Below are 16,662 nucleotides of genomic sequence, written 5' to 3'. Positions count from 1 at the left end.
TTAACCACAAATTGGCAATATTACCATGCAAAACACAGGAAACACAGATGCACATAATCTATCCAACTTTATACATCACTCTAAAATAATCACATGAGGTCTTAAATTCACATTCTTTTATGTTTCCATAAAACAATTCTATTGAGGAAATTCCCATACAAAAAATGCATTTTCCTCTTAAGTTTGGCAAGTGTTCTCAGAAAACAGAAGACTTCTTGTGTAAAGAGTATAAATGTGTTCAGATTAATGAAGTTAACACATTTCTGACAAATCAGTAGGCCTATAAGGAATATTCCATTATAAACTGTGTCTGCACAATTGATTGAAATGAGGTGTTTAGGTTCATGTGCCAAGTAGGTATTAGTATAAAAGAGTTGATGATAAGGACATGATCAGCTTTTATGATATAAGTACAAAATTCAAGAGAACAGAACACAAAGAACACCAGCAAAAGTTAAATAATAATTTGAAGGGGTGAAGTTTGTTTCAAAGATAGGAAAATTGTCAAATTGTGGCTTTTTGCATACTATCAAAACCATTGTGCATTTACTGGTAATTCTTCTTCTTTTTCTTTTTTCTTTTTTGGGGTGGGGGGCGGCTTTCATTTGGCTCTCTTTAGGGAAAGTTACGATCACCCTTTTTAAACTGACATCAATCATAAGTATTACATTTGAATATCACTTCATTTGACAGCAGTCCGTATAAATAGCTGTCCTCATTCCTGAAATTAAAACTGTCATCCTTTTGAAGTACTTATTCAATCCTTTCTCCTGCCTCAAATATATGTACACTTATATCACTCATAAATAAATTGATAGAGTCAATTCATGATTAGAAAATAATAAAATCAATTGAAAAAATTTCAAAGAACTGATCAAAATAAATAGGTTAATAGAGTGGTAATGCATTATATTTTTTTTATGGAACATACTTCTTTTTAAATTTTTTTGTATAAAATGATATTTTCATGGTTCAGATATGCTCTTGTGAAAACTGAATAGCAAGAGAAGTCATTGATGTACCATTATGACCATGACAAGCAATTGTAACACGTCAATACTGATGGATGGTAACTTTTATGATTATGCAACATCATCAACTCCAAAAAGAGTTTGGGGCTCAGGTGAAAAACATCAACATCTAAGAATAAGCGGACAAGCGCCCTTCAAGCCTTCATTGCAATTACAGCACTAATTCTGAAGCGGGCAGAAGTGGATAGCACGAAAATGATGTACTTTTAACTATTTCTGATTTAATGCCAAGATCTCCGCGTGTGTAATACAATAACAACATCATTCATTACAGAAAAGAATACTGTACGAAATAACTGGAACAAACAATGCATACATTTGTGGGTTGTAAAATGCTATGCAACATTGTCCAGTGAAAAAGGTACTGGCAAAATGTCTTGGACAGGAATGTCGTCCACGTTTTCTACTTCTTCTGGTCCGATGTCCTCGTCGTCGAGTTCGCCTTCGAACATGGTCTGGAGAGTCATCTGCATTGATTTGCTTCCTGTTTCAACGGAAATACAATCAACGAACTACACGTTAAGAGGGGAAAAAACCTATCAGAAACTGCAATCACATGGAGTGGACACAATTTTGAGAGGCCATCTTCAGCGGCAATTTCGAAGAAATCTAATCTTTATGTGGCGGTTGGTGTCAACACATCGAGGACAAAGAGAAGTACATTTGTATAGATGAAGTTATGTTTACAATCTTTGGAATTTTCATTAAGATGTGCTCTCATATGAGTGGGAAATATTCCCTCATGAAAAAAAAAGAAGAAGATGCATCACGTTTATTATATACATGTACAAGTATAGTAAAATGTGCTTTGTATCCACATTGCAGAATTTTGGTTGATCCCTGCTGGAAAGAAAACAGTGTCCTACAGTGTGTTCACATAGTCATGTAACAGTGTGAAGATGACTTCACATTACGGCGTGATTTTTACCAGAGAGTTCACATAGTAACGTTCTGTTTCACACTGAATTGATGATTGGCACTGCAAACTGATGATTCACAATATCAAAACACTCAAATTTAACAGTGTTAAGATATTTCACACTGTGTCCACAATGTGTTCGACTGTGTTCAACACTGTGTTTAACACTGTGTTTCACACCGTGTTCTTTTCAGCAGGAATATCCCCTTCCCACTGAAGCAAACATGAAAATATTTTCACTGTTCTCAATATGAAAGAATTTAACCCATCAAAACAAAAACAAACAAACAAACAAAAAAAGCACCAGAAGACATGTACTTTGCAGACACCTCACTCAGTTCTAATGTAATATCTTAATACATGACAGTAGACTGAATATCTGCACAATTCAAATTGCATGACAAAAGTATGGAAATAATTCCACATCTATATGACTAGAGACAAATAACAGAGTGGCGATTGAACAATTTGCTTGAAATCTTTGATACAAATAAACAGCCTGCTCCCCTTCACAGCAATCAAACTTCAGAAACACACTTGCAACAAATGTCTACAATCACATAATCCCATCTTAATACTGGATTTTCATAACAAAGATTGATCAAAGAGGAAAGTGAGGACTGAAGGATGGCTTACGTTTGCCGAGTCTGAACTTGAGGATTTCATCGGTATTGTCTGGGTACTCTTGTTCCATGTCGGTGACGAGTTCCTTGCGGTCCGGCTTCCTCCTCCTACGGTTGGCTTCTTGCAGGTCATTTCTGGAAGAGATGATGACCAGTACTAGCAACAGACTTATTTGAATGCAGTTGAATATGTAAATGAATAAACACACACATATATCAATATTATATATTTACCTTTGCTGGTCCATTTGGGCCACTAAAATCTGGATATTTGAAATATTGGTCGCCTGAAAAAAATAAAAATGTACTGGCCTAAAATAAAGGGAAACATGTTTGGCAACAATCAATTTTGAATCTTAATTGCCTGATTAGGTCACCAAAAGATAACCTCATTGGAAATTTGATGGCCTGACATCAATTTTAAGTGGCCCGAGCCATATCAGGCAACTGCTGATGTCGAGCCCTGTATATATACACCTGCATATATATTGTAAGCACACATATATGATGGTTAGAGAGAGAGTTGGAGATATTGATACAGAGAGACAGGGAGGTAGTAAGATTTTACAATATGTAAGGAAAAACATTTCAGAAGAATTGTCAAATACTATTACTAAACTTATTTTCGACCACCTTTTGACATATTTTAGTAAATTTTAGCATCTTCAAGGAAGAGAGGTTTTTAGAACCTATCAGTACTTGAGTGGCTTTCAGGTGAAGCTGTGCCAAAGTAAGCAGTAAACTTCCATATTTTGTAAATAACAACAATCACACAAAGTGTGGACAATTGCACAATACTGAAGTTCTTGGTAGTGGTTTTGAAAGTAATCTCTAATATGTCAGAAAATCTTAGATCTACAGTATGTGGGTTCGCACAAAATTAATAAATGGAAGTGAACTTCTCCCCAATGTGTGTGTGGGTGTATGTGTGTGTGTGTGTGCATGTGTGTGTGTGTGTTTTATTCATTCCTCTTACATTTCCTGACTTAATCCCAGCTCTTCAACAACTTTCTCGAGTTCACTCTCATACTTAGTCTTCGACAGAGAGTACTCTACCATGAAGACCTCCAGGATGAATGCGATGAAGATACTGTGGGGGAGAACAATGAAGTACAAAACATATTAAACTAGAGAGGGGCCGTCAAAGGCGGCAGACCCACGCCTAAGTACAAAGTCGGGGTAAACATAATGTGCATTCGGTCATCTACCAGAATTCGGTCACTTAATTGCCAGTGTGCTTTATCACCAGCCAGTGAGTTCTACCAAAGATCGTACACTGAAGTGTACGATCTTTGGTTCTACAGTCACATCACACGCAAATCACATAATTACACATACGGTATTAACACTCATTCACGTACAGGAAAGTCCTTAAGTCTCCTCCAAAAATCCATCGAAAATCCCAAATTCCACCGTCAAAAGTGCAGAATCGGAACTTTTCCAAGCGCGCGCGAATTAAGTCCAGTTTAATTGTCTACGCGACGGGTCGCGGAAAAAGCGCTAAAAATCGAGAAATACGCCGTTTTCTTGCGGGATATTTTGATTATAGCAAGCCGAGAGTGTGATGATATCAAAGGTCGTATGAGTGTACGATCTTTGATGGTATCCACAAAAGCAAAAAAGAAAAACAAAATTTACGTACCCCCTAGGCAATTACCCCTATGATTAGTGTCTACGGGAATTATTCAATGCAAGGGTTGAATGCAAATGTCTACTGCACCAGTATTCGGCCACCAACGAGCGCCGCAACGTCCCCGGTGCAATTTTGCACCAACAGTGTAGAGCGCGATGCATTTTCAGCGGCCTTGCACACGCATTGACATTGAGCACGCATATCGTGCAGTGTGACTGCGACCGAGCAAAATGCTCCTCCAACGAAAAAAACAATCAATGTTAATTTGAAAAATCATCAAATATCAAAGGTCGTATGAGTGTACGATCTTTGATGGTATCCACAAAAGGAAAAAAGAAAAACAAAATTTACGTACCCCCTAGGCAATTACCCCTATGATTAGTGTCTACGGGAATTATTCAATGCAAGGGTTGAATGCAAATGTCTATTGCACCAGTATTCGGCCACCAACGAGCGCCGCAACGTCCCCGGTGCAATTTTGCACCAACAGTGTAGAGCGCGATGCATTTTCAGCGGCCTTGCACACGCATTGACATTGAGCACGCATATCGTGCAGTGTGACTGCGACCGAGCAAAATGCTCCTCCAACGAAAAAAACAATCAATGTTAATTTGAAAAATCATCAAAATACGGGCCAGTTTGTGATGACGGAGAACGAACTTTCATAAATCTAGAAGGACATAGTCCCTCAAATAGGCCTAAACGTAAATTTCGGAATTCTTACGAACATTTGAGCAGCGAAGTCGGATCGTTGGGGAGTTTATGTCTTCGTATGGTAGCGGAAAATCGCAAAGTGAGAAACGGGAAATTTTCGGAATGGTCACTATACCATGGGGTCAAAACTTCAAGGTCACACAGAATTTGCAAGGGTCAACCGATTATCACCAAAATCTAATCGATTCTTTCCTGTCATTATCCAAACATTCCCTGAACATTTCGTGCAAATCCGTTTACCCGTTCTCTTGTTATCTTGTACACAAACAAACAAACAAACAAACAAACAAAAAAAAAACCAAAAAAACAAACAAACAAACAAACAAACAAACAAACAAACATACGGAACCCTTTACATAACCCCCTGCCGATTTTCATCGGCGTGGGTAAAAAAATCACATCACTTTAGTAAATGAGAACAAAAAAGGCAGAAATAAACCTACTGAAAACTGCTTATTGCATAGTAGGGGTGAGATTACAGAAAAGAAAGAAATCTTTGAATTGTTTTTTTTTTCCACACGCCTAATCCCAAGCTTAATCCTGGGAATACATCCAAATATTTCATACAGTCTTCCTCAAATGATCTTATATCAGATTACTGATCGAAATAATATTCTGAGTGAACTTGATCTAAAATCTACAAAATCTGAAATCTTAGTCATGGAGTAATCGCAGTGTCCTCTTTTTACAGAAAAATGAACAGCAGTGTGACTCAAAACATGCTGTCTCGGCTGCCTATGACTGTGTGAGTCCTTTGACAACTATTTGCATATTTTTCTACTTAATGGCTGCTCCCTCAAGTGCCATATGGTAAGTGATTTACATCTATGGCATCAACAATCAATCAGCCTGAATTTCAGACTATTGAATTTGCTCTGATATAAAATTTATCTAAACATTCTTCTGTTCATTTTGGTTATTTATGTATGAATGTGTGTATCTGTGACTACGTTTATTCAAATTCACATTCAAATGATTTCATTTCCATATAAAGTAATATATGGTTATTCATTATACATAATACTTACATGAGAAAAGAATTTCAATCCCATAATTTTCAATACATGATACCGTCATAGTAATTTAATATTTATTTTTCGATAAAGGAACAATAAAGCAACAAAAATTATATATTTTTTTACTGTTTATGGAAAAGAGAAATCCACAAGAAAAGCATAGCTTGTAAATTTTGTTAATTACTCTAGAAGGGCATGTCAAGATCTGTCAGGGACTCCAAGTATGAACATTTTCTTTTCCTATATCTATATTCCTATATCTTTTCCTATATCTATCTATTCTTTTCTTTACTTGTTTATATATTCTATTTTTTATGACCCACCATTATCTATGTATTAGTTACCAAAATTCATCAAAATGCCAATACAGTTTGTAAGTGGAATATTGAAAAGATATCATTTCTACATTAAATCAAATGCAGCGATGTATGTCTCAAGAATCATTTGTGTCAAGTTGTAGGGAGCCTTTACGTCTGTCTGATGCCCTGAATATATGGAGGTTTGCTCCCTTAAATGGATTTTAAAATCTACTTTTCTGCTTTTTTTCTTCTTCACCACTTACTTGATGATGACAATTACTACTGATATATGGAAGAGCAGGAAGAAAATTCTGGAACCCTTGTTTGTGACCAGCACGAAACCTTCCGAGATAAGTGTGACAAGTTAAGGAAACAAGAATATTTTTATTCTTGGATGCAGAAATGTAAGTTTCTGCCTATAGAATATACATTATTTCCAAATTATTCCCCTGGCAAATCTATTTGAATCATTATGGAGGAAAAATGAAATTTGCCTGACAGCTTTACTACAAATGAGCATAATACATAACTTGTCAAAATGATAATTACATATTATTCTTTTTTTCAGAAACATTTCTCAAAATTTATTACCTTTATTTAGATAACATTTGCAGCACAAGATCTAACCTCTAAGTGTTCACTCGACACTTCCTTTAACATAGTCCTTGCCAAACCTCCTATTACATGGCCGGCGGAACCGTGGGGGCTGTGGGGGCTCAGGCCCCCACACTTTTCGTGCATCATACAAAGGAATACATAAGGTGTCATCACTTTGGGCCCCCACACTTTTTTTAACCCGAAAGTACGTAAGTGGCACTACATAGAAATAGATGGAAATCTTGAAGTGTGAGCGCGGTAAGGTTATGTTTTTCCACTGAAGACCTTTTTTTTGTCAGCTGAAAAAAAAGTGGAAATGGAAAGGGAGAGATGAGCTGAGGACCTCTTTTTTTTTTGTTTGTTTGCTTGTCAGCTGAAGAAACCCGGAAATGGAAAGGGAGAGATGAGCTGAGGACCGTTTTTTGTTTTGTTTTTGTTTTTGTTTTTTTGCTTGTTAGCTCATGAAACCCGGAGGAAGTGGGCCCCCACACTTTTGAAAACGCTCCGTCGACCCTGTATCATGCATTAAGACTGTAACAAGGATACAAAAAGCTTCATAAAACATTAAAAAAAAAGAGATTTCAAAGGATATCATGCCACTGGTTGACGATCATGAGTTCGATGAGGGTGACGAACGCCTTCAGGATGTTGTTGAAGTTGTTGTTGCAGTAGTGGTCGCGGGCGAAGTGAGACCCGTTCAGCAGCGGGTTGCCGCAGTAGAGTTGATCTGGCGTGAGCACTGCCCCGTCTGACTCGTAACCATAGTAATTGACCTTTCCCTTATACAGTTCCATCCCAATAATAGCAAAGGCGTAGAATACCACCTGGCAAATATAGATTGCAATGGAGATTGCATCAATAACGACAAGACATACTTAAAGGCATATTTTACCATTTGCAGAAGAAACAAAAACCCAGCATAAGTGCTTTAAAATAGTTCTACAATTTGAATATGTATAATCAATGTTAAGTATTGTTAAATATACAAAATGTGAACAATGTGAAAAGAATTAAAATGGTAGGATGTTATGTGATACAACAGGCCTACAACACATATGCATCAAATGTGATATCTTGTACATTTTTTATATCACTGCTCCCAAAGGTAAACAGGACCTTTAATACAGTGCACTCCCATTACAACGAACACAGTTGTAACAAAATTCCTGCAACAACAGAGCAAATATTCAGGTCTCAAAATTATCATCTATCCATCTTTATGTACTAGTACTTTGCTGTACAGCTGTAACAAACTTTTGATATGAAGAAAGAAAACTGCCGATCCCTAGGATTCTGTTATAACAGATGTCACCGGCACAATAAAGACTACAACAAGGGTAAAGCCCAACATGCAAAAAGATAATTGCCTGTTGCTACGGTTCACAGAAAATTTCAATCAAATTAAAGTACTGTTTGATAATGTTCCCAGTACTATATGCGACAGGAGCCTCTGAAGTTGTGTAAACATGAATTCTGTGAAGATTGAAAGCTACAAATAGATGCTAACTGCTAAAATAAATTGAAAATGTGTGATTGGCATGAATAACCATGCTTAATATTTCCCACAACAAAGCACTGTTTGAACAAACCATTCAATAAACAGGACTTTTGCTTTGTGATATTTGCTCATACAGATCTCTTCACAGTGGTGCCATATTTCTCTTAACTTTGGTATGCCAAAGTGGAGTTTTTTTTCTTCTTTTTTTAAAACATTTGAACATCATTTCAAATCAGTCAACAAAGTTTTACAAGAGTTTCAAGACGAATTAAGCACCATTTTTAAGATTTCAAGTTAAGTATATCATCACATAGAGCAAAATTAAAAGCTTTCCAGTGATACCTCAATTCGTCGGGTGCCCGTGCATTGGCCGCTAACGCAATACAATTTGTATTGCGTTAGCGGCCAATGCACGGGCACCCGACGAATTGTTACATAGTAAAGATTATTCTTGAAGCTATGATTAAGAACATCCCATATTTTCCTTGTCCTTGAAAGATTTAATCACAAATATCTCAAATTAACAAGAATGGAGTTAATTCCTTTTGTGATCAAACTCTTTATATATATATATATATATATATATATATATATATATATATATATATATATATATATATTTGCATATATTACTGTATATAACTAGCTATGTACTCTTAGAGGGAAGACATATTTCTTCAAAATAAACTCAATGTCAGCTCCATTAACCTCTAGACTCCATGAATCTGGGTGATTGTGTGCAAAGTCCACAGAGATTCCAGACCCTCGTAGTGAACAGATTAACCCGTCACATGACTCTCACACTGTCACAGTTGTGATAAATAAACCTTTCAAAGCGTACTTGTGTTGACGCCTCATCTTAGGACATGAGCTTCCCAACAAATGTTTAGAGATCATATTGTGACACTAACAAGAGGTCATTATAGTGTATTCAAACTTACTTCGCTGTGACATAATGATGATATTATCAAGGTAATTACTTCCCTATGTGCAATCATTTCTGGTCTCTATTATCAATCCAACACAACTGATTGTGCAAAACTGCTATTTCTGTGTGAAGATACATTGTGTAAAACCATCCACAAATAAGCATATTGTACTTAACCCATTGAGGACGGGCAGATTTTGCTATAACACACATTCCCATATAGACACCTGCTCGAGTATACTCAAGACTGGTCTTCAACAGGTTAAGTATGATTAATACTACATGAAGGTTTGTACCATATGGATGTTATTGCCATATTTATAAAGCTTTATTTCAAGTACCATGTAATTTCAAATACTGGAGTACTTACGAATAAAATTGCACCAAAAGTTATTATGGAAGGTCCGATATTCATCACCGTGGCGACTATGACGTGAAATCTAGGAACAAAGAAAAGAAGACGGGAGTAAGAAGATTTCTTGAGATTCCTCATCAAAGGAATTCAAAACATATGTGATGAACAAAAAACTGCCACGCATATATGCATTCAGGTTCAATGTACTTTTTATGCCAAATGATTTGAAGTAAACCAAGATAATATACAAATAGTGAATGGTCATGAGTGCAATGGTACAATATTTTGCACATGGTGAAAGGTAGAGGTGCTCTATTCAACGAGGTGAAGCCGAATTGAATAGTGCGCCTCATCTTTCATCGAGTGCGAAATCTTGTTCCATTTCACAAGTAAAGACCATACACTGTTTGTTTTATATGCCATGGATGTCAACAGATGTGATCCACACAGATTTTTGAATTTCGCACAGAAATGGCAACCATTTTTGGGAAAGGTGAATGAGTAGCACAGTCAGTCAGTCCAGCCAGTCATGTACTACGTATGCGAAACCGGTTGGTCGAAATACAGTAAAACGATTGTAAGGGCACTTGTTACAGTTGAGTGCGCGCAGCAAGGATTTGTTTATTGTGACGTCAGAGCAATGGAACAAAAATGTCGATCATGAGTTTAACACTGGATTGAGTCAATGGAAATTGGTGACATCAGCCATGCGATATCCATTTTTGCTCAAACAAGATTGCACGGCTGACAACAACAGCCTGCCATGGAACTTTTAACTACATGTCACATGATGGGAAATCGACCAATTGGATAGCTACATTCCTTTTAGGTGTTGTACAAAGGGACTACAATTTCTTTTTTTATCTGCTACCAAGTCATTACATAAGAAAACAAATATGTGATACTGAAAAATTTTCACTTTTGAAAATTATTTTGTCACAGTTCTGAATATCCGCACACATTGTTTTTTTTTTACTGTCTCTGTATACCCTGGCTCACAATGTTATTTTGAGGGAGAAAATGGTTCAATAACCACATTCCTCATTATAATAAAGCAAGAGTACAGCTGCAAAAAAAAAACAACCAAAAAATCGACTATATTTATTAAAAGTGCAAAATATAGACAGTGACATTCAGGACTAATAAGATTCTTTGTTTTTTTATGTTTGCATTTAATAACAACATCAATATTGGTTGCAATATTTGCATTTGATGTGGTGTACTTGTTTACACTTGACATCAATATAACTATATAGTGTCTCCTAACAAATAACTGTAACTGCAGTTTTGCAGTAATAGTTTTTTGTTCATTGTCAACACTTAATAAATACATGAAAATATATCAATTACATATCACACTGCAATATATTTCCAAAGTGATTGATAAAGAGTTTCAAAGTGCTGGTACAAGGTAACAGAATGAGAAAAAAAAGATACACAGAAAAAAAAAAAAGTAGGCATCATGATGATTATGGAAAAGGAGAGAGCAGACAAGACTTGGAATATTATGATAGCTTGAACTAGGACAATCAAGCACTAGTAAGAGTTGTAGACAACAATGGTCTAACTCTGAGAAGTCACTTTAAAATCCCTTCTGTCCTTGGTGTTATGGAGCAAAAGATAAGAAATAAAGAAATAAGGTCATCCAGCATCAATGATATTTTTTACAACAGCTCATGTCCTTTCTAACGTTAGCACACAGGCATGTTTGGTGTGCGTGACTGAAGCAAGGATGCATCAAGCATAATTTATATATTAATGCTGTGACGTCTCTACCTGCATTTCTCACAACCTCGAGTGTAAATTGCGTTCTTCCTCTTCTGCTCGCTTTCCTTTTTTTTTCTTATGCGGGGATGTCAGATGTAAAGACTCACTAACGGCTTAACCTTGGCGTGTAAAGTGATATGGCTTTGGCAAAAGCTCTTCAAAATTCAGAATGAACCGCGAATCCCTGTAGCATCCCTTCTTCACCGCTCAACAAGTGCATCGCCCCATCACAGATACAGAATCAGAAAATAGTGTAAACACACAAAAAAAATGTGCAAATTGTCACAAAAATCTAGATTTCACTCTACAAAACAAATAGGCAGAACAAATGTGGCAATAGTTCTTCAACTGCCTGAAAACACCAATCACCCCCAAACATCAACAAATTATATGTAAACTTCAATTCTGCTTCTCAGTGTTCTGTCTCACCATTTCTTCAAAGGAATGAATTTATCCTTCTCCCAGCTCTCTTTGCTTTCCTGGAAGTTTCAGATGGTTTCATGAAGGACAGCCTTTAAGGAACACCTAATACTTTATCTGTGGTATCAACCCCTCCCCCCCCCCCCAACAACAACAACAACAAAAAATGAGGTCAGGTACCAAAAATTTGGCAAAACATACCGTTCGATGTTGTTGATGATTCTGACCAGTCTTAAAACCCTGAGCACCAACAGAATGTCAAGGGTCATTTCGGTTTCATCTAAAAAAGGAGATGTTCGTCATTTAAAGATTAATTGGAATTGACAAGTAACATATAAGTGATATTACTGTCTTTCATATAAAAAGTTGACAGCAAGAGTTGCACAGCAGCATATTTAAAAACCATTTTTTCATTTGAATCAGAAAGGCTTCTTTAAACCACTCCATTGCTAACGTAGACATGTATTCACAATATTCACAATATCCATAATAATGTAAAGAGTTGATATGTGATTGTACCTGAGACTACCTGCAAATCATTTTAATTGCCGTAATTACATATGCATGTAGGTATTTATCATATCAATGAGCATACTTTATGACACCAGTTTTTACCTCGTGTACAATGTATATTTGACAAGGTTTGATGCTACACTTTGTATTGCTTAAAACGGAATAAGAAAATAATACCCTGATCATTTTATCAACTTGTGATGACATAACTGGTTGTACAGTGTCTCAACCAGCAGGCTGTTATGTCTCTGTAATATTGTACTAGGCTTTAATAAGCTCCGAAAAAAAGTAGAGTTCTCAGTCTAAAACCAAGATTTCACTTTCCATCAGACAAGATATGGCTGAAAAATGCATATTCAACAGCACTAGCTGATCTTCCATGTAGTCTAATTGTATGAACTTGGGGTGGACCACTTCATGCAGCCATGCACCCCGCTCTTTGTGATGAATGAATGAAGTGGAATCTTTTACATGCATTTGTTGTGACTCTCTCATATACGAGATCTCAGTTTATGTCCTATCTGAGGGACAGATCGGGTATTTTTGCCTCTGTTAGTGGGGATGGCATGATAACACTCAACATTGCTTGGTAAGACTCAATGGAATTTGAATCAGTGCTTGACACTTACATGTTCGACTGAGAGGCAATTACACTACTGACTGAACCGCTTTGCCACCAAGTGCTTTCAGAGTGATTTCATGACCAAACTAATTATAGAATTTGGTTGAACTACACAGAATTTATTGTCATCATATGCATATGGGGGGGGGGGGGAAGAACACTTAAAATTTATGTGCAACCATAAATTGAAACTTACTGCTCTGCAAAGCTGCTTCGATGATAGTAAGGATAACAGCAAGGCCAATGACAACAAAGTCAAATCTGTTTTTAAAAATGTACAAAGAACAAATGTGAAATCATTATGATTATAATGCAGCAACTAAGCAACCATCTCGACTTTATTAAACACACTATATCAAACTGATCCCCATAATATTGGTTATGTAAGGCACAAATCACCGCTTTCTGTCATTCTTTTTCTCCCTCTGAATCTCACTCTCTGTTTTTCCTTCTTTCTGTCTCTTACTTTATCCTTTTCTTCAGATGGTAGAAAAATCTCTCTTGTGATCGCGTTTGCAATCTCTATTAGAACAATTGTGATTGTCATTGGGATATTGCTTGCGTATGAAAACAAATTATTGTAATCATAATTCAAGAACCTTGATTTGCAAATTGGAGTCTGGAGGTGTTTCCAAATGTTGATTTGCTTGATTCGTGATGCGCACTTTCACATCTGAAAGGCTTGTCCTCCAAGAGCATGACTTACTAGACAGAGCTTAGCTCTACCCTACATTTACATCCGCCCACAGACGGTGCAGAATATAATGCAATCTGCCAGTGCTGCACTAGCGGGAGTGTACTTTGTGAGCTTGATTGACAGGTCAGGAAGCTAATACCTCTAAAGTCAAAATCAAGATTACAATGGCGATTCATTAAGATGACAAAAGATATTTTTGTATCAGCTGAAAGTTTGTTGTTGTTGGTTTTTTTTTTTTAAACATCTGATAAGTCCACAATTTAAAATGCGATTACAATCGCATTTCACAAAGTTGATCACAAGACGGATTATAATTTTTTTTTTTTTTTTTTTTTTTTTGGGGGGGGGAGTCTGAATGGGCCATATCTCTAAGGTCTGACACAAAATGTTCAGCAAATGGGGAGTTACTTTTTGAATCTACATGGGATGAGACACTTCGAGTGTGAACAGGAACCTGACATTCAATAAGTAACATGGGTAAGATCATTGAGATCATCATGGGTACAATCGTATGAATGAACCATAAATTCTTACTTTGCTGCTGACTTTACTTCACTGAACTGATGCTTCTGTCTTGCCATTGAATATCTTGTGTATATGTAATTGGGGCTCACATATTGTTTTTGATTAAAATACTATTAAAAAAAGACACAAATATAAAAAACCTACTATTGGGGGCCATGCAAGGAGGAGGTAGTGTTCACACAACTCACATATTCCAGAAACTCTGAAAGAACTTGGTGATCCCAAGTGTGTAGATCTTGAGGACGATTTCCAGCGAGAAGAGTGCCAGGAAATACGGCTCCCCCTCATCCAGACTAAACCCAACGAAGGCCGCGTTTATGATGATGAGAACGTCAAAGGTGTACGTGAAAAACCTGCAAATTCAATACATATTTACTTTGTGAAATATTCTTTCATGGCATCACACGAAAGAAATACAACTGACGATTTTTATTATGCAATTTTTTCAAGGAACAGTTTGTATGCATGAATTATTCAGACATTGATGCAGTAAGATGACACAACAATTGTCAAGCAGAAGTCTTGGTGTTACTGGAAAGATGATGTACGGCTTACAAAATTAGCATATTCATGTCCTCCTTTGAACTCCTGAGATATAAAAAAGTACAAATCCAGAAATATAAAACCTATATGCTACTGGCATCCAAATGATATACGAGTTTGAGACTCTAAATCCAACTTACTATTCTACATATTCTAGAATAGAAAATACACAAAGCAAAACAAAGAATCAGTAATAGCACTGATAGAGGTAGTTGCAGTAGCAATCAATGAGGGATTTTGATATGCCTCATCTACTTTTCTTAGAGAACATATGAAAATGCACAATATTTTTAGATGGGTATTATGAGCAATGGAAAATATCATCAGACAAAGTAATATCTTTTACATTATTGATGCATCTTTTTCTCAATATCTATTGACCCTTTTCCTTGTTTTTTCAAATCATCAAAATGGTAAATTTTCATCAGAATTCTATTTTTTCTTTCTTGCTTGTGTTTTTCTTGTTTTTTGTTTATAAAGCATCAAAATGAAACATTTTCATTGGAAGCCTGTCTTTTCTCTTGTGACATTCCACCCTGTTAAGACTGTATGCTTGATTTCTGTGCATACCATGACATCAAATCTGGTCGATTTGTTTCTCTTTCTTCTATTTCTGATAGGGATTTCTCTGATAAATCGAAATGAATACACTCTTCGTTGAACTTGCCTATGACTGACGACGTTCCTGATGAAGAGGCTGACCTTTGAATTGTAGCAGCCCGGACAGTGCTTCTCGGACAGAGGTTTCTGGGCACTCTCCTGGATGACCGGAACATTCAGGATGTCCACTACCTTCATGAATGCCCTCTTGTCTGTCAACAGAAATTAATGTTTAAGAAATTGCTGTCATCTCTGTAAATAAAAGAAGCTTGAGAGGAGATACATGATGACACAAAGATTTCTATTTTGCTCAGCTAATTCCAATTTAGAAAAGGTGAACCTCACCAGAAGAAATTACATTTTGACTAACAAGTGTTTAGTTTTGGAAAACCCCTCTGCTCCAGAAACCCACCCCCCCCCCCCCCCCCATAAAAGAAAAAAGAAAGAAAGAAGGAAAGAAAGAAAGAAAGAAAGAAAGAAAGAAAGAAAGAAGGAAAGAAAGAAAGGAAAGAAAGACAGACAGACAGACGGACAGACAGACAGACAGACAGACAGACAGACAGACAAACAGAAAGAGAAAAGGATGCATGAAAAGGATATTGGACCTGTGAGGTATACTTCTATTGTAGACAAGTAATGGAATTTCTAATAGATGCATCATTCTTGCACAATTAACATTAACTGCATGAGACCATTTCTGTAAGTTTGCACCACAAAATCACTAGTCATAGAAACCCATGAATGGTCAATCACGAATAACACCAAGAAAGAAAAAAAAACAACAACTTAAAACCAAATACATCAAAGATGGAAAACAGAGTAAGGAAAATGCTTGATTACATACTAGGAACATTTCAGGACCTTCCACCCACAAGAAAATATTAAAGAAGAGAATATCTTGATATGCATACCAAGTCTTACCAAATAACTTTGAATGTCTACTTTGGTGAAACTACCAATATCACCATATCTAGAAAGAAAAAGATGTTCAGAATTTATGAGCAACTTGACTGTGGCATCACAGCTAATCCTGGATTCTATTCCCTTACTCAACAGACATCCCCCTCCAACTGTCTGTGCTTTAAGTTCCTCACCTATGAAATTAGTGCCATCCCGGTCCAACACCCTCCAGAACAGCCTGACCACAGCCACGCCCAGCTTGGGGGACACCTGGCCCATCAGTTCCCTCCAGCGGCCCCACGAGAGCAGGAAACGGCCCCCATGCCACTCCTTCAGGATGTCCCAGGCGCTGGCCAGCTTCCTCCGTTTGTTGAACACCGACTTCTGTACCTCATTCTGCACAGGAAAAGCAGTAGTCACAAGTCATGATGATGACCAAGGGAGGTAGTCACATTTGAAAGG

General features: G+C 36.8%; 1 protein-coding gene across 1 annotated transcript in view; it reads right to left on the bottom strand.

The window, feature by feature from the left end:
* Positions 1 to 1,366: 1,366 nt before the first annotated feature.
* Positions 1,367 to 16,662, bottom strand: part of LOC139734098 (two pore calcium channel protein 1-like) — a 36,194-nt gene continuing 20,898 nt past the window's right edge. The window contains exons 9-19 of the mRNA XM_071644911.1: positions 16,395 to 16,596; positions 15,368 to 15,512; positions 14,346 to 14,510; positions 13,132 to 13,196; positions 12,002 to 12,080; positions 9,629 to 9,698; positions 7,425 to 7,656; positions 6,499 to 6,589; positions 3,550 to 3,663; positions 2,587 to 2,708; positions 1,367 to 1,515 (exon numbers count right to left, since the gene is read on the bottom strand). Of these exons, the coding sequence (XP_071501012.1) occupies positions 1,367 to 1,515; positions 2,587 to 2,708; positions 3,550 to 3,663; positions 6,499 to 6,589; positions 7,425 to 7,656; positions 9,629 to 9,698; positions 12,002 to 12,080; positions 13,132 to 13,196; positions 14,346 to 14,510; positions 15,368 to 15,512; positions 16,395 to 16,596 (1,434 nt within the window). The remainder of the gene's footprint in view (positions 1,516 to 2,586; positions 2,709 to 3,549; positions 3,664 to 6,498; positions 6,590 to 7,424; positions 7,657 to 9,628; positions 9,699 to 12,001; positions 12,081 to 13,131; positions 13,197 to 14,345; positions 14,511 to 15,367; positions 15,513 to 16,394; positions 16,597 to 16,662) is intronic.

This window comes from Diadema antillarum, unplaced genomic scaffold, assembly GCF_040938485.1.
Source record: "Diadema antillarum isolate AM-2024a unplaced genomic scaffold, OU_Dant_1.0 seq00000510_RagTag, whole genome shotgun sequence".
Lineage (NCBI taxonomy): Eukaryota > Metazoa > Echinodermata > Echinoidea > Diadematoida > Diadematidae > Diadema > Diadema antillarum.
Note: the sequence above shows the minus strand (reverse complement) of the source record. Positions and strands in the feature narration are given on the sequence as shown.